This window comes from Larus michahellis, chromosome 6 (genome assembly GCF_964199755.1).
Source record: "Larus michahellis chromosome 6, bLarMic1.1, whole genome shotgun sequence".
Taxonomy (NCBI): Eukaryota; Metazoa; Chordata; class Aves; order Charadriiformes; family Laridae; genus Larus; species Larus michahellis.
The window spans coordinates 20,228,766-20,254,774 of NC_133901.1; the positions used below are offsets into that span (position 1 = coordinate 20,228,766).

Genomic DNA, 26,009 nt, shown 5'->3' on the forward strand with positions numbered 1-26,009 from the left:
TCCCAGCCCTCCCACCCCAGCGGGGCACCCGCGATGCCACGGGGCAGCCGCCCCAGGCCGCGGCCGAGCCCCCGGCCCGCGCGGCCGCCCTCAGCCAGGCTAGGCCATGGCGGGCAGGCGGGCTCGGCAGCGGGACGGGACCCCCACAGCCCCAGGGAGGGGGACAGGAGAACACCGCGGGAGCTATTTCCACCATTACAGTGACACAGGGGTGGGTGGGGGGGAAGAACCTGCAGGGCGGCACCGAACGCGCACCCCACTGAGGAAGGAAGAAGGCGGGGGTGAGCGGGGGGCCCCGCCTGACAGCCAGGCCGGGTAGCAGCTTCACCTACCCGCCGGCAAAGAGATGGACCAGGGTGTCTCTCTGGCTCATTCTCGTCGCCGCCTGCGCCCGGGCGGGCAGGAGGGAGAACCGCTGGGCGCTTCCGCCCCACGCTCAGCCGAGCTGCTCCGCGCAGGGCCCAGCATAAATACGCACCGCGGCCGGGCGGCGTCCTGCGTGGGGGGGGGGGGGACGGGCTCCGCCTCCCGCTCCGGGCCGCTGCGGCACCCGCCGGGCTCCGGGGCCGCCCTCATGAATATGCAACAGCTCCCCTCCCCCCGTAAACAGAGGCCGCCATTGGCTGGAGGGGTGCGGCGTCACCGCCGCGCTCCGCCTCATAAGCTGGGCGGGGAGGCCGTTGACGGCTGCTGTGAGGTGCGCGCGGTGCGGGTGGTGCCGCCGCGTGTAACGGGCCGGGGCCTCTGCTCTGTGAGGGCTTTCTCGGGGGCCGCGGTACGTGTCTCCTGGGGGCTGCCTTGCCTTTTCACCCACGTTCTGGTGGGCTTTATGCCTGGCCCTTTGAGGCCCGCGGCTGCTGGCTCCCGGTTCCCGTCCTAAGGTGTGTGCTGGCCCTGAGGGAAGGTCACCTACAGCAGCCACAGAAAATGAGGAGAAGAGGGACGTGAAAAACGATCCCTGTGCCCTCAGGGTCCAAAAGCAGTGGTATTAGCAAGGCAGGTAGTGGCCTCAGTCTTTGTTTCCCCTTGTTTTTGCATTATAGGTCGTATCCTCAGCTACTGAAGCAATGCATCCCCCCAAAGATGCACCCAAACACTGGCTGCTTGGGAGTGTATCAGAAGTGAGTATGATGACTCATTGAATCACTTTTGTCTTGTTTTTCTTCAGAAGTATATGTCTAAGGGAAAACAAATAACACTATGCAGGAAAAGTCTTAACATCATGTATGAAATAGTTGTCCAAATTACCTTTTTGAAAATCCAAGCACCTAAAAGCAAATAAATGACTAGCTAAAACTTTCATGAATGTCCACATAATAAATACAGTATTCTTCCAAAACATAAGGAGCTATTTTGTAACTAGCACAACAATTTTTAATCTCTGTATTAATAAAGCAAGCATGCATTTGGAAGCAGTGATTTCTTGCAACAAAAATAACCTCCTCTAAGAAGGTGAGATGACGTAGAGGGCACAAATAAGCTAGAAACGTAATGGGAAATTTTGCAAGAGTGGTGGGAGTTGAGGAGGAGGTTGGGTGGGAAAAGACTTAGAGAAACGTGTGAGATGTGGAAATGCGGGGGGAAAAAGTAGTTCCATGAACTGAGACAAGTAAGAGTAGGATGATGATTTTTGCAGTTGATATTCTGCATTGCTACTCTATGCAGCAAGTAGTTGAAACTAGCAAACAAATGAGTGAGAATTGTTCCACAATAGAATGACAGGTAAGACTCTCCAAAGCCTGTAGTATACATACATGAGACATGTTAAACTTAACATTCAAAAAGTGAGAAAGGATTATGTGCAGCTTGGCACAAGATCTCATAGAGGAAAGAGTAAATATATTCAGGTTAATTAAAACAGGTAAATTATTTTGAAAGAGTTGGAAAACTCTACTAGTGATTTTACAGAATGCTGCATGAAAAATGAAGAGCCATATGCCAAATACTTAGTTTGAGGCCATGGGTCCAAATTTTTTCCAATTCCCTTGGTAGTTTAAGGGGGAACAGAAGATGTGTTTTCTGCAAGTCATGTGGTGCTGCCCAGTGAGCACATGTCCTAGTAAACTCAAAAGAAGATTAAATACCAGACAAAGACTCTGCTTTATTCTGACTCTGTATAGGTGAACTCCTAATCTGGGAGCTATTACATTTATCTGGCGTTTATGGCTAGCACTGTGACAGATGAAAAACGGTCATTTGATGACTTTTAAGAATGCTTACTGAATGGTAAGAATAAGTAGAACTATTGAAACATTTTATTTACATAATTAGATGCTTTGTAATTTTTAGTATCTTTGAATAGAAACTTTAGCTATTCCATTGGTGTTTTTAAAAGGCCCGAACTTAAATATTATAAATTTTTATTAGGAGTCTGAAGCACTCTGATTCAAAATGATTTTGTACTTTCTTGAGAGCTGTCTTTAACACTACTTTTTCTTCTATTTTCCTTCCTAGGATGGACTTTCTGGCTGGCCTGCATATCCCATAATGTTTGATGGGTATGGATTCTTACAGTGCATTTCCCTTTTCATCGATCGTGGAGAGGTAAGTGTGGAGAGGAAATGCCACATGGGATCATGCTTGAGAGGCAAGAACATAAAAAAAAGCATCCAAATTGCATGAGGTCCCATTTTCAAAAGATCTTATTCATCTGAGTCTTTGTAAGATTCTGCTTTTTCTCATAATTTTATTGCAAAACCTGAGAAACTCTCCTACTGAATCCTCTGTCATTTTTACCTCTTGATTCTTCAGAAATAATTAAAAAAAATGTTCTGTTGGGTTTTGGTCTTACTTGTCCTATCTGCTTGGTGTAGCTAAGATGTGTAATAGGATGCAACAAAGTTGCAGTAAGGAGAAAAATGTGTGACAAGAAATTAAGCCCTTGTTTCTATGTTTTCTAGATCTGAATTTTTCTCAGGGTACCATCCACACAGCATGAGCTGCACTTTTCCTCTTGTAGTCTTTGAACAGAAAACACCCTTTCATCAATGACCTTCTGTGTAGAAAAGAGCAATAGAAAACCTTTCCTACCTTTCCTGATACAGCTATTTTTTCCTGCTCTTTTATGGCAGCTTAAGGTGGGATAATATATTTTTCTTATGCATCATAATTTTTGCTGCTATTTTTCAATTAGGTTTCTAAAAATTGCATTTGAATTTCTCTTCTGAACTACTGTGTTGGATTCTTCTCTTATTAGGGTCTCTTATGACCCTCTGTTTTTCTAATATTTATATGACCACGTTACACAAGTTAAAAATATATAGGAAATGAGATCATAACTCCGCATTCGAAACATAGATTTAGTGTAGTCTTGGCTTTGTTTGCCCTTCAGTGTTCTTGCACTAAGATAACACTTGCTATCTTTTGCCAGTGCCAAGGTTAACCCTCATAAAACAATAGAAAACAATTCCTCTGTGAAGTAATATTTGTACTAAAAAAAATTAAAATTAAAATAGTGAACATTCTTAGATGCTCGCTTTATCTAAGTGATACATTATCCCCTTTCCTGACCAATCTCGCAGAAATGTATTTTTCTCAAGAAATGGTTTCTCAAGGTTTATTCTGTTGGGAATTTTGATTCTGAACCCTTTTAATCCACTTCTTTCTCCTTCTATGAAATTCTCCTGCTGTAGGATAAAATTATTTATTGATGTCATGCTGTAATGGATGTATGTATTACATCCTCATGTGGAGAGAGGGAAGTTTGTATCCCCAGGGGTCTCAAAAAGTACGTAGGATTCTTCAGTCTCCGACAAATTCCTCAAGTTGGTGTGAATGAAATAAAAAAGCAACGAAAAACCAAAACCCCTTTCATATTGATGAATGGAGAACTGAGGCTGAGGAATGGAAGACGGTGACACAGAGCTCACATAAGGCCCTGGCTCAGGCAGTCTCTCGTGACTAAAGCATGCTGTGTATGTCCTGTGGTGCTCCTGTGAGCTGCAGGCAGAGGCCAGCTGCACTTTCAAGGCCTCGTGAAGCAAAATGTGTGTTATCAACTTGCTGGCCCTGAGCTGCTGAGTAGTGAGATGGAAGAATCCAACTTCCCTTGACCAAGGCAATCTACAGAGGTTGCTCAAAATGCAGTAAGATGTACAGTTGTGGTATACTACATTTCTTCTTCCTACGAGCTACTGTTTCCTGATTTATTTTATGCCTTCTTTAAATGATCATCCAATCCACCGTGCTCTGTTTCTCTCCAATCGTCATGAAAAGCTAGAGGAGATGCCTTAAGGTATTCCATTAAAATGCATGTATTCAGGAATGATAAGAAGTGTAGAATTAAAAATTACGATTACTCAGAATTCAAGCCTATGAAGTTAAGTTGTTATTTACTGCATATAGAAGAATGAATGTGTAAACTATTCTCAAAATTGTGGCTGCTAACTTCATGTTCTCCTTTTAAAGTATTTTTTATTTCTAGGAACTCAACCCATATGACTTGAGAAACTGTCAGAGCACTTTTCATTTGGTACAATACAGTATATTTTCTTTATATTTCACAAACTGATACTTTGTGTAATCACACTTGGTGTGGGCTATTCTGAGGATATATGAGGTTCTCCTTTTTTTCTTTCCAAAGAATAAGATTGAGTATATTGTGCACCCCATAGGGAGTGAGGTGGGAGTGGAGATGTATGCCTGCTGAAAGGCACGGTTTTCCAGGCCTTCCACCCATAGCTGCTCTGTTGCAGGGCCAGAGTTAGCTCAGAGTTATGACGTGTCTATGCCTGAAGACCTATTGCAGATGTCGGGTTTGGGATTTCCACTGGATTAAGTATTGGGAAGATATCCCATAAGGGAATCCTCACATTTGAACTTTCGTAATGTTCCTCTCTCATGGATATCATTACAGAAGGAGGCTATGCCTGAATTTCCACTGCTTCCAGAAGTAATATTACTAGGAATGTTATTTCTGATGTATTTGTTCTTTGTCTGAATGGAAGAGATTTTTATTTCAGTCAATCATGCATAGCATTTCTGGGCCCAGAGTTATTCTCCTTCCTTTTGCTGTAACATACATAGCACAGAGCAGGCCTGTCCAAAAGGTACTGCCCTGCACCTTAGTTAGCTACTTGCCTCCTACAACTACCGTTTAAATCATCTAGGCAAAGCAAAATCTTGTAGGATGAAATTATCTGTCAGTGAGAACTAAGATGGGCTTAAAGGCTTATATACAATCAAGTCTATTTTCACTGCCTTGCTGCCAAAAATAACAGAGAACTTGTTTTCTTGCACAGTCTTTGTGCAAGTTAGGAATGGATTTTTCTATCCAGTCAGTTTCTAGTGGTCTCTTGAGCTGATGGGGTCCCTTCATGTTTATCACCTGCATGTTTAACAGCTACCTTCCTGCTTTAGTGTCAATTCATTTAAAGTGAATAGTAGTCAGCTGTAAGGTGAAGAGTTGCAAAGCACGAGGTAAGGATTACAAGATAGATTCATTATAAGGAGACAATGAAAGACAGAACTGTGTTAAAGAGTTTTCTGTTGAGGTCTCTTTAAGCGTGGTTTCATTAACTTCTACATAGGATTTATCAGCTTTGCGTCACAACTTAAAAATGGAGTAGTTGCTTTGTGGAGGAAGGGCCCACTCTAAGCTAAGTGTAAACTTGGAGCTTAGAGTGCAAAAGTCCTAGATCAAAGAGAAGAGGGAGGTGCAGGAGGCAATTTAGCAAGTAAGGTGGCAGAGACTGTAGATGGTTCTGTGTAGCAAAATGCTAAACAGTAGAAGTTACTTAAAAGCCCAAAGAGGAAACTGCTGGGAGGAACCAAAATGACTGAAGGTAGCTGGTCGTGCAGCTCAGATGAGGCCTTTTTACAAGTGCACTAAGTGAGATAAAGCCCTAGGACTTGGCAGCAACGAAGTATGAGTGGGGTGTTACTCCAAGGGGAAAAACAGTGAGCTGCTCTCACAAGGAAGACAGAAAGCAGATTTTAAATTACAACTTTTGTGCTTTGGAAAAGGAATAGTGGGTGACTAAGGCTTCCTGTTTTCACATTCTTTGCTGTGTTCTATGAAGTGCATTTTTAAAAGTCATTTGATTGAACCTTTGTGAGGGGATGAAGTACTACAGCTCGTTAAACAGCCAGCATTAATTTCCCTGAGAAATGAGGCTTGACCTAGTGTTTATTAATGACACTGAGAAACTGAACTTCATTACTGCTAATGAAGACCTGGCAGAAGGGTTAAATTTAGGTTTAAACTAAGCCTCTGGGAAGAAACTGAATGGCTTTTTTTAGTATGTGGTATATGAAATCAAGACAGTTTTGTTGTTTGTTTCAAATACCATTTTCGTGATGTTTTGTCTAGTTCATTTCCATAAACTGTTCAAAATGGAGGGAGATGGTGTTGTGCTTTCACATACAGTGTTCATTTTCTCTCTGCTAATATGTTCTGAGAGAGTTTCAATGAAGAGAACAGAACTTTAGACATATAAATCCCAAAATCTTAAGATTGTCCTATAAATAACTCATTTTCTGACTTGTGTGACTCAGACTTGAGTGATAAAAACCATTCACATAAATGATGGGATTAGGTTTTTTGTTGCCAGGAGTTAGGTGTATTTTAAGTTGTAGGTCTGGAATCATAGCAAGATATCATAAGAAATGTTTTTAGCTCATAAACTGTACTGGTCCTGAAAGTGAATAAAATGGGTGCATTTGTACTTCTGTTTTGAAATGGTAGAAGTGAATTGGTGTAGTGGTGTAAAGTATGATAGTTAGAGGACCTCTACTCCATCCTAGCAAAAGCTGACCACTTAACTCTGAGAAATTAAAAAAAACACTGTGATTTTTATTAATACTCCTCAGTCAATCTGTATATTAATATATTTTTAACTCCATTTCACAAGTAATGAAGAGGAATGAGACAAGTCAGGTGTTTAACCAAAACCATTGGAGAGATCACTGATGGATTTAGAAATAACATTTTGACCAAGAAAGCCAGCAGGGAAACTATGGTAAACAATTTTTCCTATACTTTCTGTAGGCTTTCTTTTTCTTGAGAATGAAGCAGCCTTTGTTCCTTGAGGACACACACATTTGTACTTCTATTGCTCAGTTGCTTGTTTATCTGAAGTTGGTAGCTTACAGAATCTCTTTGGAAATATCCAGATTATAAAGCAGAAGATGACAGGGAAAAGGATAATAAGTAAGGAAAGAAGAAGAGAGGAGCAGCTGGCCTTCTTTAAAAAAGGGGTGAGGGTATCAACAGCATGAAAAGGAGGACTGGGAGAGCGCTGTATGTAAGTCTGAGAAAGAACAGAAGGCAGGATGATTTGCAAAGACTGAAGACATAACAATATCAGGTCATATCAATGTGTGTTAAGTGTTGAAAATTGGATTTTAGAATTGGGAACATCCAGATGTTTACCAGAGAGACAAGGAAGTAGTTAATTCTATTGTACTTGGCCTTTGTGTGCCAAGTACACAAAGGTACTTTGCAAGACTTAGGCTGTCATTTTTCAAGACAGGTGTATTCAAACTGAATCAGGTGTACAGAAGAGCCATTCAGGTTATCTGGAAAATGGATGGCTCATCATATCAGAGAACACTTAAAAGATTTGGTTTGTTTAGACTGGGTAAATAAAAGCTAAGACAAGATATGATTGCTGCCTATAAATAAGTCAAAGGAATAAACTACAGGGACTGGAAAAGTAAAATACTACATAAGCTAAAGGTCAATATTAGCAGAGTTACCACAGGTCATGAATAAATTCAGGTTGAGAAAAAGAAGTGAGTCTGTGCTGTGGTTTTCTACAGCACCTGGAGTCTAGAATGGAAGATTTAAAATACAGTGTGCATCCTATGCTCAGATGAGTCTCAAATTGTGAGAAGATGGGTAAGTTACCTTGTCAAGGCATCTTGCTTTTGAAAGATGCCAATCCATCCTGCAATACTGTTTCAGCCCATCTCTAAACTGGACTTCTGCCCTTAGCTTACTTTGAGAGTCCTGCGTAAATGATGACCCATGGATCAGAAATGAGATTCCCTGTGTGAAAATTTTCAAAGATTTGAGAAACTTACTCCTAAATAGAATGACGCAGAACAGCAGAACCTCTGCAGGTTTTCATCTAAAGGCAGCAGGAAGAGCAATTCATTTAGAAAGGTGAACATGTCACTGCATAGGTTTTGCACAGCTGAAGTAAGCAACACCAGGGAGCTTAATAGTAGTGTGGTTAGTAACTGCACCTCACTCTTGTGTTTATTGGAAGAGGCTGGGTATAAGTGGAGAGCAGGGATCACAGTAGCATGTGTTGGTCTCTGGTGTGTTGGCCTTTAGGATTTAATGTAAGCAGCCTGATTTGGACAACTGAGAACATCCAACTGTCTTACATGTGCATGAAGACTATAGAAGTGTTTTTGGGCCACTAGCAGTTGCCTAGGTAGTCAGCCACCTTGCTGCTCTCACTTGATAAATGTGGCTTAATAATTAATTCCATCTGGAGGAGATGTTACTTTCCTAGCTTGTCAAAGCCTGGACAAGGAATTTGCTGACTCAGGTGTACATTAGGGAGCTGAACTTCATTATAGCTAATGAACCAATTAAGGAAGGGTTGCAAGGAGGCTTTGCTTTTTTCAAGAGATAATGCATTTGAAGTTTCAGTATGTAGCTGTACAGTATAGTTTTTGTTTCCTGGGTTGTACCCTGGACATTATGTATATGACACAAAGCTCAATTAGAGCCTCAATTTTGAAGTATATCAACCATAATTACAATGAAAACTGTTAGATTAGCTGCTGTTACAAATGGAGGATGTTGTACATTGTGAATAGGTTGTTTATCCTAACAAGGCAAATATTGTTTCAAATTTTATTTTCAGTATATGAAGTCTTCATTATTTTCTATAGGCTATGGAAATGGCTTGTCACGTTCCAGATTTTCTGACAGTCTCTTCATTTACTTTCAGAATGGGGGGATTGTGGGGATCAAAGTTTGTTGTTTTTTTTAAAGGGTGATAAGTTATTAGATTGTAGTTCGTTTTCTGCCCCTGAACAACCTCTGGGAGTGATTCCTTTGCCTTGAAAAGGCATGAGAAATGGAGAGAACCTACTTACAGTGTAAGCAGTGCCAGTTTAAAAGATGTTTAACAGTGCAAAAAAGGAAACTTACAAGTTGTTCTATTTTATTCAAGACTTTATGGAATACTGATTTACTTGACCTTTGATAACATCTTAACAAGATTATGACAAGCAATTAATTGTAGCCCTGGGACAGGGCATCAGGTCAAACAGGTGAAATCCTCACTTTTTCTAGGGCTATATAGCACACATAGGCTCATGTAAATTCTGAGAATACATCATGGCCCCAGAAACAAAGCCAAAATAAGTCTTCGTTTCTCAGAGCTGTGATTTCTGCTCCTATGGAGCACAAACTCACTTTTTTTTTTTTAACTGTTCTCTAATCAAACACAATCCAATCAAATGAGTTATCGTCCCCTAGGTCTTTGAAAATATTCTGGAAAATCTTTTGCACATTTTTGCGCAGTGAACCTCAAGTACTTGCGTTCATATCATGCTGTAAGTCCCTTGGCCTTGGTGAAATTGCAGCTTGGATTAATTTAGTCTTATCAGCCTTGTGGAAACAGCAGTGGGTTTTGTGATGTGGTCTCAGTGAGATCTGATGGAGATGTTTTTGACAAATTCATCTTTCAAGTCTTGGCTGGATTTGGAGTGGTGTTGTTCATAACTGTGGTGGGAAGAATTATGTTTAATTTTTATGTATGACATAAAGTGATAAGGAAATGACATTGATTATCTTGATTTAATGATAAACATATGTCTAATAGGAAGTATTTTCCCCATAAAGGAAACAGAAATTCTGTATAACCCAGCGTGATTGGTGACCTACATTTCAAAACCCCTATTTTTAATCATACTATGAAATTTTCCATCTCTCTTTCTAAAAGGAATCTTTTCAGTTTCCATCTCTCAAAAGATAAGAATTTCTGGCTAAGAATATACTCTTTATTCTTTCCCACAATGTTCTTCCAGTTATATTTGAATCTTATCTTAATTTTAGTTTGCCATGTGAGCAAAGCAGCAGTCTATTATGTGTTCACAAAGCCAAGTCTGTGTGTCATTATGTAATACACATGTGCTTCAAGTATCTCCAAACAGAATTCAAATGTTCTAAACCCAGCTGTGTAGTACAGTACTGACTTTGTTTCCTGTTGTCCTTCAGGTTCTGAGGCTAGATCAGTAGAAGTTTGATTCCTTGTCAGTTACTGTGTTTTATCCTGACTAGAGCATAAGGTTGAAGTTCTGAGATATTTGGCCACAATTTTTATATGAAGTGGAGTCTGAGGAGAGGTTTGTTGTGTAACTTGAGGCTTATGTCTTTCTTCCATTAGAGTTGATGTTTTGAATTAATTTTTTTATAAGTTACTAACAGTTGCTATAAATCAGTCTCTAGTTACTAACCACCACCTGTCATTGCAAAGAAAGGAAGGGACAGCCCCACTGTAATAATGGGTATAGACTTAATTAAGAGTGTGGGTGAGAGGAGCCTCTGTATTGCAACTTTATTTTCTTTAGAAGTGGGAAAGAACATCAAAGAGAAAAGGCTGAAGTATGAGTTTGAATTTTCAGCAGTAGGTCCTAGAAGAGATGATATGGATCCAGCTATAGGGCATACCCACCACCTATCCATCAGTTCAAAAGTCTTATTTAAGCTTAGACCTGGGCCTTCAATCCTGACCTGAGCTTTGTGGCAGATGTATCCCAATCCTGTTCATTAATTATTGTTTGTATTTCCTGGTTTGACCTTGAATCTGACTGATTACTTTGCTTTTTTGCCTGATGATCACTGGACCATTGACAGGATCTGTTGTCATCTCCCACCTTGGGATTGTGCCCTGTGGGTGAGCTTGCTGCCCAGCCAGTGTTGTGGCCATCCTCAACTCCTCCCTAGCCTTCCCTTAAGGAGCAGCCTAGCTCTTGCTGCTCCGTCTTGCTCTCCTTCACGGTCTTTTACTGATTTTTATGGTGTCAATAATGAGAATACTGAAATGATTGAAGTCATCATTATGGATGTTAGAGTCATCCTCAGAAATGGATATGGTCCATTCTGATATGTAAAGAAGGATGGAAGCACACAACTTTGTTCAAGTAACTGTCAAATTTATAGGTAGACTCTGCATCTGTTGTATGGTGGTGGTGACATTAACAGCGGATCCTCGTTTGACTTTGTTATGGGATAAATGTTAATAATAAAATGGCAGTTTGTATTTTGACAATGCGTGAAGATCTCTTTTGAAGGTCTTTATCTTCTAGTGATTTTTTAAGGAACAAGCAGTGGATGACAGTACTTGGATAGCTGTCTGTCTTCTCACAAAACTGAATTCATAGTGTTTAGAGGAAAAGTTACTGTCCATTCTGCAACAATTATTTCCAAAACAGTAAGCTAATGGTGAGTTGGATCTAAGATTATGATATCTGCTGCTTCCTTAAGGCAAACATACACTTAATTTAAGAATGTACTATTCTCAGAGCTTGGCAAGTAACAAGGATTTATCACAGTAAGAACACCGACTTCCCGTCGTTTAAGAAAACCAATGAAACAAACCTTCTAGGTTATATCCAACTCCCCTGTGATTATCAGGCTGAGACCCTATAAAAGAGCTAAAGAGTAAGTCCAAACCACCTTTGAAATATATGTATGAAAAGCAGTTCAAAATATACTGGTGAACATTACAAGAAAAAAAGGTCTGTGGCATTTTACAGGAAACAGTCAGTCCGTATCATGCAAGAGAGTTACTGAAACCAATTGCAATGATATATTTAAATTGTTTGGAGGGGCGGAGGGTGACTTCGGAGATCTGAACATATGTTAAATGTTAGAAGTGAGACTTTCAATTTCACCTAACGTATATTTAGTGTGAACAGATGGAATTTTTGTTTCCTAATTCTGTGAGTTGCCTTTAAGAATTCCATCATAGAGTGAGTCCCAAGACACATTTTTTCCCCCTGTGACTTAGTCACATATTAGAAAAGACTGGAGATCCAAGGATATGCTGCTATTTTTCTCTTCCTTTAAGAATTTCATAGAACAGCAAATGAATTGTTCTGTGCATATGCAACTTTCTTCTATAAACATAATGAAAAACTATAGAAAATAAATAATGAAAACTGCTGGATTACCAGTAAATGAAGATGATATGAAGGTGAATGAAAACTGTTCTCTTCTGCACTTTTTGCATTCTCTTGCTTGTAGTTATTAGTCAGATTTTCTAAAAGAAGGAACTGTGTTTTCAAAATCAGATGACAAATATATCCTGAAACCTTTATTTATGAAGAATTTTCCAGCACTGCCAGCTGCTGATGTCATTTCCGAAACATACTTAGTTTTGCTTGTGATAGCGGAATGGATTGCTGTGGAAGCTTATTTTCAATCCCAACCTAGTTCTGGAAAGAAATACATAGGAAGAGTAGCTTAGAAATATAGATCCAACTTTTTCCTCATTTTTGTCACTGCTTAGAAGAAACAAAATTATTGCTTAGGCAATACGTTACTCATATATTTAAAGAACAGTGGTGTATAATGCTGCAAAGGAGCATGTACTGTGATGTCAACAGTATGCAATTAGGCAGCAGTCTGTAACAGAAAAAAACCCACACAAAACCAACTGGAAAAAAAACCCCAAACCAACAAACTATTAGGTGATCAGAAGGCTTATGTTTTACCAGGTTAGATAAGCATATCCACTATTCTGACTACAGTTTCTGAGAACTTCAATATTTGGAATTTGGGTTGCAGTTTCAATAGAGGCTTGACTTAGTTGACGTTAGTGATCTTTGGCCAGGCACTGAACATGACAGAATTTGACTATACCAATTGACTTCTCACACTGCATTGGTGGTGATGCACATGTATATGAACAAAATACTTGTTTGAGTAAAAATGAGCAATTCTCAAACAAAGTGACACTTCCAGTTCCTCAGACTCTACATAGAACCTAATTCACACTGAATGTACTCAGTTGCAGTTCAGTGTTGGCTAATCTTCAACTGCGATCAATAAATCAGTCTGGACAGGGAGAGATTAGGCAAGTCAGAAACATGTACTGTGATGTTTGCTTTTGTAGTCTCTTTGAGAGGTCAGATAATGGAGACACCAATTAAAAGCAGGATAAACGTCAGGCTTCTTCCAGTGCAATAGCCTTTTCCTCTCTTAAATGGACGTGTGAATTTAGCTTTCAAGCAAGCTGCCAAATCATTGGTTATGTTTAAATCAAATGTATCACAGACATGGCCAGTGAAAACTTAGTGTTCAGACTTGTTTTATAGAAAGCAGAGTGTAGATTTTGAGTGAAAACATCAGCGTTCAAACCTACTTTACAGAAAGCAGTGGGTCTTGCAACCTCATTCCCTTTCCAGTGTTCCAATTACATCAATGTGACTTCAACATTCAGAATGAAAGTTGGTTGTGATGCACATATGTGTGAAGGAAATAATTCAATTTGAATAAAACTTAGCAAACCTCAAACAATGTGCCACTTTGAGTTCCTGAGGCTCTAAATTGAACCTAAGTGTGTTATCTCCTAAGTGTCTTTGTCAACAATGATAATTTCTTCTGTGGGGTGAAACTACAATATTTATCCATTGACCTTTTTTTATCCAGATGTTTCATTTAAATATCCTTTTTTTCTCCACTGCATTGTAATCCAATGGACGTGGTAAATACAATGGTTTCTTCTTCCTCAGATATGGTTTTGTTGTGTATCTTTTTTCAGGGCAAAGGGGATATTTTTGTTACCAACCTTTTTTTAAAGGCCCCAAACAATGATGTTTCCAGTAGTCAGAGGTGCTATCACTGAGGCTGTTGTTTAACAGGTGAAGTATATGCTGAATCAAAATGTTTGTTGAGAAGTGGTTTGGCAGTGAGTTTGTCCTCAAAGTTAGAAAGCAGGTTGGTTGTTCTGATTCTAAGGCCCTGTAGTCTTGGGCTTGTGGAGGAGAGAGAAGTACATCAGGGGCTTTATGGGGTGTGTTCCACACCACAACAGATGCGGTCATTTGGCTGTAGCTTGGAAAATTTCCAGGCGTCTTATTGGGAAAGTGAGACAAACTCACAGAGCAACACTGTCTGATAGTTGATGGTGACTTCTTACATTGTTTTTGATTCTGCACAATTATTATGCAAGAAGGCATAGCCAGCTGTGAGACAGATGGAGGCACATATGTTTCCACACCCAAGAGGGAGGTTTGTGTACAGAGCTACAGTCAGGAATAAGGCTGAGTGGATGATACCAAAGGTTATTCATACAGAGATGTCTGGATTTGTAGATAAATTGACTTGGATTGTATTGGTGATTGGTTGTTTTTGTGTTAGCTTTCTGACTACAATAGTTTTTCTTTGAAGTCTGTAAAGCAGTAAATAGTGAATAAGTACTTGGAGCTTTTTCTGGTTAGCAGTCTGAATTCAGGAATATTGTATGACTTATGCACATGATCTCTTCCCCAAACTGGGGGTCGCTATGCTACCTTCCTCCTCCTCCCCAAAACCAATGGCACCTTGCCACCATCACCATCTAGAAAAGTCTAGTGTGAAAAGAAATGCCATGCTCTTTTCCTCTCTCACTTGCTGCAGCACTGAAAAGCTCTGCAAAGAGAGGTTAGAGCTGCTGCTGTGCTGAGTGTTCAGGATCAGCTGAATGCGAGGATGAATTCGTTGGTTGTTTGTGGGGCCTTTTCTACCCTAGATGAATCAGAGCACAGAACTGTTGCAGACGCAGGAAAGCAGAAAACAGCCACCACCAGGCTCCTGCTTGCTTGCTGCAGGCACGAGTGGAGAGAAGAAAGTTTATTCAACATTGCTCTGATTCCAGTCAGCGGTACCCTTGGGCACTGGTCAGTGCTATAGCAGGCAGATCAGGGAGTGCCGGTATTGCCTGGGACACCTGGAGTACATGCCATCTCATAGCCAACACGGGCAAAATGAGTGCTGTCTTCAGTGTACGTTAGATAAAGTAGAATTTTTTTAAAGTAAGCGTTCAGATTGTTATTCTCTGTTATAAGTTCCTTCTTTGATCTTTTGCCTTTTTGGAGACAATGGAACTAAAAAGATTTATCCACGTTTCAGCCTTATTAACAGCCTCTTATGCCAACATAAAATTAGAACAGTGCTGTAGGGAGTTGAGCTCCTGGAGAGCATACAGCTAGGAACTGTCGAGGGCTGAGTGAATGCATGCACCAAAGGTAATTTGCGGGTAGATATCTGGATCTTCCTGATAAATCCCCGTCCCCTGTTACAGTCATTCTAAGGACTACTATTTCTTCCTTTTGTAAGTAAGAAAAGTCACTGCTGGGATTAAAGCAAGCAACAGAATTTCAGATGAGGAAGACGACAGTAAAGTTTACAAAGCCAAATGTTGTCAGTAATCATAATTGTAAAGCTTGCATTCCTAGGTTATTCAGTCATTTCCAAAGTGACTTTTAAAAAGAATATAACATTTAAGGACAGATGTTTTATATCTTTTCTAATTCATCCTAGAACAAATCACATGCGTCTGATCTATAATTTGTTTTTATTTCTCTATTATGTATCACATGCACTTCCTTGAAGAGAGGTTGGTCTTTAGAAATACTAAGCATATCTTCAAGCTGAAATTGAAGAGCTGCAGATGACTGGCACTGCTAAGAAGGAGATTGTAGTGCCTTGGGTAAGACTAGTCTGCAAGGGATAGATATTAATGCTATTAACAAAATTAATTCTTGAAAGTTGGGACCCTATAGGCTGAGGTATTCTGCTTTTATTGTAAAACATCATCAAGAAAACTTACTGGCCAGATAAGAGGTTGAAAATTATTTGAGGTGGGCTGTAAATATTAGCATACCTAGCCTATTATTGAGTGACTGTTGAAAAGTGTAGGCACAATTCAGGAAGATGAATTAGGTCATGGTGTCCCAGTTTAGCTGTGAACTTTCTTCCAGCCACAGCCCTACTAGAAACAACAACCAATGAACAAATATGAGAATACAGATTCTGCTATGTGACATTACACACTGGCTGTGTTAGAAGAATTGGGAGGTGTAGGGGTCCTTTCTTGTGTTGCAGTGTTGTTCTAGAGAACCAGCCAGGTAGATTGTGGTTTTTTCACTACATCCTGTTACACAATTTATTAAGTACTTCTGAGGATAAGAGATCAGATATAATATTACATTAACCCTGTGGTAGCTTAGCTCACTTGATTTCTAATCAGGATGTGTCCAGTGTTTAAATTGCCTAGTATTAGATAGGCAGTTTAAGTTCTCTAGATACATGAAGTTCTGCCTACTTCAGGAAGAGCTTGTAAAAAAGTACTTACCCCCAAAATATGATTCCCTTTAGCCTGTAACAGAAAAACAGGGATCTGAACACCTGATATTTTTGCACCAATCTCTGTTCTTGCTTTCTACCCTTTTGGCCTCTATTTTGTTACTGCTGTGATCCTGCAGTGACAGTAATGCAGTGCTGCAGTGACATTACTGCAGTGACCTGTCATATTTTTTCCCACTTGGCCTTGCTGGTAGCTGAGCTGAGTAGCCGTTGCACCAGCATCAAGTCCTCTTGCTTGGAGCCTGCCCAGAAGAATAGGAAAGGCAGAGCAACTAGAGCTACGAGATGCAGAGTAAGAAACATCTTCAAAATACTGAGCAGTGTATTTCAGCCTAAATGTATTGCAATAAATTTCCCACAATGTCATGGGAGTTTTTAATTGTGCTTAAGGATGTAGTTGAATTCAAGCAACTTGGAGGTTTGCAGTCAGCAGTTACGTCACCTGCAGTACTCTTTGAATGCTTCAAGAGAAATATGTTTGACAGAACTACACTTCATAGGGGGACAGTGGGAGAAACTAGCTCTTTACTTTGGAAATTACTCTGTCCTTTTGTGAGTGTGCAGGCACTGACAGCAGAGAATGCCAGTATCACCAACGTAGCATGCTCCTGCATAACACCTCTCCATAGGCTGGCTGCTTAGTTTGTTGCCACCCACAGTTTCCAATATGTGCATTATCGCCCCACATAAAGTGTGAGGTAGCTCTTCAGTTTTTAATCACAGATAACTAGGGCAAGGCCCAGAACAGAAACAAGCCCTTGCAATTTTTGTGTTATATACAGAGGGAAAGAGGCACCGAGGATCATTACCAAACTCTAGTAGTTGAGGGAACACCACAGTGGTTCTTGTTAGAGCTTTTGTAATACCAAACAATGTGCCTTCATCTCGAGATGCTAAACCACCTATATCCAGTTAGAAGGAACTATATGAAACTGATGTTGGCATTGCCACAAAAATCTTGCTCAGCAGCTTAACCCCAGGGTGTTTCAAAGCAGGAGTGTCATTGGTCAAGTGTGATGATATTCACCACAATTAATCAAGTCAGTAATACCATTAAGGGTGAAGTATTCAATGCTGATGAGAAGCTTTCAAATCACCACTAGAATGCCCAGTTATTTGTCTTCACTTACCAAGGGGTTGTTCAAGAAAAAAGGCCAAAACAACCTTTTTACAATGCTATGATAGCAGTTCATTGTGGGCATCAGAGAACGCCTATAGAGGTAAATAAAACTTGTTTCTTACTAGCAGTGCTTCAGACTAGCAGGTTGGAATGATATTACTAATGCTGTCAAATAGTTAAGATGAACTTCAGAAAGAAATGAGTGGTAACCTTTGGAATAATTAAATTATCATCCAGAAATGCATTTGGCATTTGTATATGAAATACACATTTGGCAAAGTATGTGAAATACTTATCATGCCATACTGCAGGTTAGCTGAGTCATCCGCCACAAGACCAGTTCTGCTGGACAAGACTTTGTGTCTGGTATTGCTGAAAACTTCTTGCTTCTATAGGAATCACAGTGCAGGGAATTAAAAATCTATAGCTGGTTCAAGACATTCTGCAGTGGCTGCCATAATAACCATTTCATATAATTTTCAGAAGCTGTAGCATAAAAAAAATGAGGACATGATACTAAGAAATAGATGTTATGCAGGGAGTCTAACCAGTTAACTTGAGTTTTGCCATACAGAAGAGCAACAAAGTTATTAAATTTTATGTAAGAGGAGAACAGCAGCTTTTAGGGGGTTCTAAATTTACAAAAAATTTGGGGAGAAGTGGGACAGCTAAGCTCAGGCCTTGACACACTGCCTGTCCTCCTTCCTTGGCATTTACTCTCAGATAAAACCAGCTGGATTCAAAAAAGTGTTTCAGTGCTGAGTGCTTCCATGACCTGGAACTGGAGCAGTTATAACTGACAACAGTTCCCTTTCTTGTATTTGCCTTGATAAGCAAAATCCTTTTCCTTTCAATGATGTTTTCAACCGGTCTGGGTAAGTTGCTCTCATCAGTATCAGTGACTGTCTGCTGGAGCCCTTTGGACTCTGCACCACTCCTATTCACATGATGCTCTCGCATTCCTTCTGGAGGCAAAAATGCGTGTGCGTGGTGCTAGAGAGTGGAAACTTACTGACTGTGCAGAGGTTGGCAGAAGCTCTTGTTCCAGCCTCCTGACAGGAGCAAAGAGACAGGCTGCATTTTTGTAAGTGCTAAGCCAATAAAGGCTTTCCTCTCTCTGCACTGGTGTTTCTTCTCTTCCTGTCTGTCCTTTCCTCCAAACTCACGACAAGTATGTCAAGCAAGAAGGCTTCTTGTTCCTCTCTCTAGTCAGTGACAGAGGCAAGGTTTGGAGCAAATGGAGTTCCATTGTAATAATGTTTCTGTTAGAGCCCAGGAAGTGGAACTGACTACAGCAAGTGCCCGGATTGTTTAATGTCTGACACTTCCATTTATGCTAACATATTATAGCAGAAGATGGAACTATTCCTATGGAGTCCCCAAATGAATTAGCAGTGCAGACTGGCTTTCTAGTGCTTGGAGCTCTGATCACACTCCTTGTTTTAACTCTATGCTAGCCACAATCCAGGCCGTGGAGAAAACTGCAGTGAAACCGTGAAGTGGCTGCTCTCTACTGTTACAGTTCAATAACTGCATAAACTTTTGTTTTTATTGTAATATTAATTTACTTAAGTTATTGCCTGTAATGGAAGTAGATACCTGTGTATTGCAAAAGCAATATCAGTGCGTTGCTTTATTGGAAGAGAATAGCTCAGTGCATAGGACGTTTTTCCCATTTTCCTTTTTAAAACATTCCTACCAGTAAGCTCATTCCTACCGGCAAGGAAAGAGGTTCAAACACCTGCCGACCCCAAAGCCATAACTATGCAGATGCTTTTGGGGAAGGCTTGGTGAGTTATTCCTGAAGGTTCAGACCGAAGGTAGACAGTTTCTGCCTTTCTTTCCATCACTTGATGCCCTTTTTATGAAGACCTATAATACATGCATTTTGAATGAAACACACCGTGGGCACTTACATAGTCAGACACGCATATTGATCAGCATTAAAAGTAGGTCTCCAAACTTTCATCAAAATATCCAAGACTAGCTTTTCAACTAGATTGTGATAAACTTTTATTTTTGCAGGTGCGCATTTGAATCCAGTATGCTTGAAATTATGATATATATAAACCTAGCAGAACAAAGCCTTAGTGATCTGTAATTGTGCTATAACAACTGCCAGTCTGATATCTGGAAATTTAATTCTAAAAGCAGATATTCTTCCTATAATTCTTACAGGATAGTAAGGAGCTAAGTCCAAGTTTTTCTAAGTTGTAGTGCAGTGCTGAATGTAAATACACTGTCAATAGATCTCTGAAAGGTATGAATGCAAGGGAGAGGAGGATTAGTACTGTACCATTAGTTATGTTGAGATGTACTTTGACGAATTAAGAATGTGAAAAACTATTTTTGTTATCAGCAAAATTCATAAGCCTTAGGTTCATTTAAAAGGTTCTGCTTCCCCAAGAAATATTTAAAACCCTATTAAACACAGCGACCCAGCTTGCACTTCCAATTTAAGACAGATGAGCTAACACTTTTCCCCTCCCCATCTTTTTGTCCTACTTAGTTGCTGAGTGTGGCCATGCTATGACTCACCAGCCATTCTGCATGGGGAGCATTTGAGCTGGAAGGGAGCAGAGGACGGGTTGGTGGGTGGAGACTCTATCCCCACACTTGTCACTCAGTTACTTCCTCGCTTTGGGGGAAGAGTGCACATGGGAACAGTCACTACACTGCTCTGCTGGACAGATGGAGTAGATACAGTTCAGCCCTGTTCAGAGAAATTCAGAGAAAGAATTCAGAGAAAGAATGTACCAAAGTTGTTAGTTTTTTCAGCACAACATTGATAAAAGACTGAATTGTTCTTCCATTTGTTTTTTCCCCACCCTTGCCACTTTCCCCTCTCCTAGCTGCACACAGCCATTGCCATGATGTCACAGCACATTTGTTAGGTACTGTCTGTGCTGCACCACTTTTCTTAAAAGGCAGGTTTTCGCTGCAAGTACTACCTCTGCCGAGTACCCCGAACCTTTATAATCTGTAGTCATTTCTAAATGACAGAGCTGCTGGAACATGTGACAATGAAGAGGCTAGCTTGGCTAAAGTTTGGTAGCCTCTCGTTATAACCTCTATAACACAAGCAGGGGGAGAGAAAATGTCAAGTAGTGGATGGACAGTCGGACAGCTTGAATCCCAGTATGCTGTGTTGTTGTTTCATTTTTTTGTTCATGAGCATTGAGTTCTTTCACTTTCTTTCAGTGCTTTACTTTTGGTGGCAAACCGTTCTATGATTGTTTGCTTTTTCTGTGAAAAAAAATTTTTAATGGAAAACAGTGGGAAAACGTGAAGATTTTAAAAGAAAGAGAACTTGTTTTACAGAGCCATGGCCAATATGGGAGATTATTTATTAAAGTATTTTAAATTTTTAAACAAATAATTATTTATTAAAGTGTTTTTGACTCAGAGAAAATGGAGAACTCTTCAATGCAATGAGTGGCTAGAGGCCTTGTTTTGGTTAGGCTTGTTTGATTTCAAGAACAAAAAGGAATTTATGGAGAACTATAATGCTATGGAGACGGCTGTTTGAACTTTGGATTTGTTAATAATAACAGCCTCCTGATATCCTTGAGAGAAAATCCTTGGTAGGGGATGCAAAACAAGCTTGGTGCTTTCATCTGCATTGGCAAAAGCTTTGCTGAAAGTATGACTGCTGTGAATAAAAGAGGAGAGAGAAAGACTTGTTGTATGGTCTGCCTAGAAAAATAGCAGAGATGAAGAAAGCAGTGTTCTGACTCTGATACGGATGAAGTTAAGATTAAGACTGAGCACTTGGATTTGATTACCCTGTGGTGTGGTGAGTTCCCTTAAGAGTTTGATTGCATCTTTATGCAAAGCTTGTATTTCATTCTGAAGTTACATTGTGTGTTTCTGGAAAAGCACATAGAGGTTATGGGGAATAATCAGTTCTTCAAAAAATTGCAAAATGGGAAACCAAGTCCTAGTTTAGGCCAGAAATAATGTTAAAGCTATAATGTAGGCTTCCCCTCCTTCTAACACATATCAGGATCTGGATTTGGCTTTTATGTTCTGCCTCCTATCTGACATGCAACAGCTCTGAAGAAAATTGTTGTGTCGAGGACTTGTGATAAAGCAAAGCAGAACTTGTACTGGAAACATTCTCTTTTTCAGCCAGTTATCAAAGTCCTTGCAGCTTTCCATCAAAGCAAGCGAATCCACAACAACATGGATGGAACATGGTAGTTGATCCTGAATGCTTAAAAACCAGCCAGCATAAAGACACCCACATAATCGCTTTGGCTGATGCTAGCTGTTATTTAATTGTAATGTACATTTCCCATCCTTTACCTGTATCGCTTTCTTGTCTTCCATCTTGCTTTCTTGTCTTCCATCTTGCTTTCTTGTCTTCCATCTTGCTTTGACCTGGACAGGCTAGAGAGTTGGGCAAAGAGGAACCTTATGAAACTCAATAAGGGCAAGTGTAGGGTGCTGCACCTGGGGAGGAATAACCCCATACACCAGTACAGGTTGGGGGCTGACCTGCTGGAGAGCAGCTCAGCTGAAAGAGACCTGGGAGTCCTGGTGGACAACAGGATGACCATGAGCCAGCAATGTGCCCTTGTGGCCAAAAAGGCCAATGGCATCCTGGGGTGCATCAAGAAGAGTGTGGCCAGCAGGTCGAGGGAGGTCATCTTCCCCCTCTACTCTGCCTTGGTGAGGCCGCACCTGGAGTGCTGAGTCCAGTTCTGGGCTCTCTGGCTCAAGAAGGACAGGGAATTGCTGGAGAGGGTACAGCAAAGGGCTATCAAGATGATTAGGGGACTGGAACACCTCTCTTATGAAGAAAGGCTGAGGGATTTGGGTCTCTTCAGTGTGGAAAAAAGACGGCTGAGGGGGGACCTTATCAGTACTTATAAATACTTAAAGGGTGGGTGTCAGGAGGATGGGGCCAGGCTCTTTTCAGTGGTGCCCAGCGACAGGACAAGAGGTAATGGGCACAAACTTGAGCATAGGAAGTTCCACCTAAACATGAGGAGGAACTTCTTTCCTTTGAGGGTGGCAGAGCCCTGGCACAGGCTGCCCAGAGAGGTGGTGGAGCCTCCATCTCTGGAGACATTCCAAACCTGCCTGGACATGTTCCTGTGTAACCTGCTCTAAGGTGACCCTACTCTGGCAGGGGGGTTGGACTAGATGACCTCCAGAGGTCCCTTCCAACCCTATGATTCTGTGATTCTATGATTCATGTTACTATATGCTGAGCTTTGAACTGTGCTTACCAACCCCCTTTGAACCCAGCCGCAGCTGCAAGCAGGCATAGCCTGTGGTATAAAGGGCCAAAACCTAATTTGGCGTGGCAGGGTTGTATATGACTAGAAGCAGACATGGACGTGCTTTATTAAGTGTTAGTCTTTCATGCTGCCTTCCAGCAAGGCAGAGTTGAAAACTTTTAAAACCCTTTAGCCCTTTTAAAAACAGTAATGCAATTATGTGTTATTTATAAATGCTTTAAAAACCATTTAGTGAAAAACAGCCATTTCTGTTATTAGCAGCAATGCTGGGTAAAAGCACAAGATGGTATATTTCAAGGCTCCTCAGCACTGAGGTGAGTAAAACAACCAGAAACACCACCATCCCTGAAATTGGTGTGTAAGGCACATAGTGGGCGGATAGCTACAAAAGCATTGTAACAGTACCATCTAGCTACTAAACATGCACCCAGTAAGTAAAAATTTACTACCGCTGTACTGCTACTACTGATGCCACCACTAAGCAGATCTTATTTTGAGGGCCTAACAAGTGTACCTTTTGGAAAGTTACTACTTATTTCTGCTGATGACTAAATATGTGGATAAGCACAAGCTATATTACAGCATGTTTTATGAAATCTGAGACATAATGCACGTTATAATCTGGAAAAACAGCAGTTTCATCTATAAGGTCCCTTTGAAAGGGCTTGAAAACTGTGCTCTTCAAAGTCCATGTGGAGTCCATGTAGCCAACAGGATTGTTTCTGCTGACTTCATGAGGCTTTGATATAACAGTATATATGAAATGGAATTTGTATATTTCATAAGCATTAGACACAGAATTAGCTCTACAAGGAACTTTAAAAAATACACATCCTCTGTTAGTCTAACAGATTATTGTTTATGTAAAGATGGAAACAGGCAGGGTTTTTTTAAATAATCCCACAGTTCATTTCTAATATTAGTAACAAATTATATAACCCTGTTGTGTGAGTCATAAAGAAATCTGGATCAGAGATGTCATTTCCAAATAATGACTGCTTAGAAAGTTTCCATTCGTGTGCTACTCATATTTTTCTGCAGATTTTGGCTCAAACAAGGTAAACTTAATATCAGAGTAATCAGATGTCACGCAGAGGTTCAAAAACCAAACAGATTTAGTAGTGGCTGGGATGCTGTGAAACTTATCTTTTAGCAAGAAACAAAAAAAGGACAAAGGCATGTTGTGCAGCTTCATGGATGCTTTTCTGAAGTCTAGGGCTTCCAAATATTCCCAGGGGTTGCAGTGCTTCACCTACTGTAGTCCAAATCAACTATCACACTGTTTGGCTTGTTTTGCCCCAGCACAGCAGTGAGCAGAACAACAGCAGGAGGATTACTGCATTCTAATAATGAGGGGTGTTGGCACAGATGTCTGGGGTAGCTGCCTGTAATACTGTCTGCCAGGGTGCCAAATCCACACACCCCCAAGCAGCTGTAGTCACTGACATTCTGTTTAATTAAACCATAGAGCTCAGTTTCTCAAGTGCTTCTGAAATGGAAGAGTTGAAAATATGCACAGCAGCACAGGAAAAAAAGACCATATTACTTCTGCCGACCAAGCTTATTTGAGTCATTAGGAAGGAAAACAAAAAGGCAGTTCATAAGCTAGCAATACTTTAGACTAATATAGTTTTTATGCTGTCTGTGTACAAAGCTTCATGTTTGCCTGGTTCTTTTGCCTCCGCAGGTGAAATACTGTCTCAAATATCCCCTCATGACATGGGGCATGCAGGCAGCAGTTGATCAGTAATGCTGGGTGAAACTTCAATGGCTATTCTAATCACTTCCTTATTGCATCTTCCCATTTGAAAAGTCTGTAGGATAACTCTGTGGGCAGGGAGGGGTTCTGCTTCCTCAGAGGGACAGGGCAAATGAACAAACCTGTTTGGATGTGAAACATAGCTGAAATGGGCAAGGTCTTGCATTCAGCTCCCAATGCAATAGTGCTTAGTTGGTCATGAGAACTTTCCAGTTAGCTGCAATAGTTAAAACTGCTGTCCAAGGGTTATCAACATCAAACACGAAACATTTGCATCAGAAACAGAAGTTCATAATCTCTTTTAAAACAGGTTTATCGTGGTCATGGAGAACAGAATCATTTTACAATAGAATTTGGGATGCAGAAGAGTCCCTAATCTCTGGAAAGTGTGGACTGAGCAAAAATCACTCTGCCAGCACTTAGGAGAATGCTGACATTAATGTAAATGTTTGCTGCACCTCAGGAGGGAATGGGATTGATGTTTATGAGGCCCCATCACCAGAGGGGGCTGCATACAGTGGGTAGGAGTAGGTGAAATAGAGAAATACGTGTGCCCACATCCTGGGTGACCTCATGGTGCAACTTTATGCTACTCTATGTGATACTATATCTAATGAGATCAGTCATGGTCACAGTTAAATGGACCGAGAATACTTTAGGAGAAATGTAACTGGTAAGACCAAGTAGGCTCAACCTACTTATTCACCCTGTGGTAGAGGATGAATAAATATTTGCAAGTGTGTACATGGAATTACTTTCAGGTGCTCACAATTTACCTCTGACCCTCCCCTTTCTGCAAAACAGGATACTCTAGAAGAGATATCTGAAATCAGGCATTCATATTCAGAGCTTACATTGACCAATTTCTGACTCAAAACATGCCTCACAGCATGAGTCTCCAAAAGTCTGAAAACATAAAGCAAAACTAAATAAATTGTTTGCCTTCACTGGGATGAAGACCAGCTTTTACCAGACAGGTGTTATTGCAGGTGTTTAACTAGAGGTGTATGAACTAAGGCAGATGCAACTGCTTATTGAAAACTCCCCTTGACTCAGCCTGAGATCTGCCTGACTTGCTCAGCTCTTGGAATGAGTTAATAGCAAGGTAAGGAAAAAGATTCATTTTGGCGATTCAAAGATGAGCAACTTGTGTGATTTCCCTTCAGTTCTGTGCGGAATAGGTTGGTAATGTTGATGTATGTAGGCCATGTATATGGTAGTGCTATTTGACCAAAAGGGAAGGAAATGTAATAGTGTAGCTGGTTCTCTACGTGTTAACAAAGTAAGATCCATGCTTCGCTGATCCCGAAGGCACACTGAAGTTGCTCTGACAACAGCAGTTCTGCTTTCTGGTATAATCTGCTCTCATGTATACTTGGTTTTATTTGTATCACAGGGTACTTTGTGCACAAAATGTGCTGCTGTGATTGCATTATCTGGTCACTGGATTAAGAAAGAAAGCAACCCTTGATAGAAAGTAGTTATGGGAAGAATGGTATTATTTCAGTTACATTTAAAGAGAATTTTTTCACTCTAGTCCCCTACTCTGTTCTGCTAGAAAAC

At 40.6% G+C, this 26,009-nt stretch overlaps 2 protein-coding genes across 3 annotated transcripts in view; one reads left to right on the top strand and one right to left on the bottom strand.

Annotated features, from left to right (window-relative positions):
• SLC25A36 (solute carrier family 25 member 36) overlaps positions 1–524 on the bottom strand; it is a 35,071-nt gene extending 34,547 nt beyond the window's left edge. Inside the window, exon 1 of the mRNA XM_074590380.1 lies at positions 333–524. Within this exon, the coding sequence (XP_074446481.1) occupies positions 333–373 (41 nt within the window). The 5' untranslated portion in view covers positions 374–524. The remainder of the gene's footprint in view (positions 1–332) is intronic.
• A 142-nt stretch (positions 525–666) lies between these two features.
• PXYLP1 (2-phosphoxylose phosphatase 1) overlaps positions 667–26,009 on the top strand; it is a 115,321-nt gene continuing 89,978 nt past the window's right edge. Inside the window, exons 1-3 of one of the 2 annotated variants that reach the window (XM_074591870.1) lie at positions 667–775; positions 1,044–1,121; positions 2,455–2,544. The gene's annotated coding sequence lies outside the window, so the exon portion shown is untranslated. Of the gene's footprint in view, positions 776–1,043; positions 1,122–2,454; positions 2,545–25,516; positions 25,552–26,009 lie in introns of those variants that run through there. The other variant, XM_074591872.1, reaches the window with a different exon arrangement.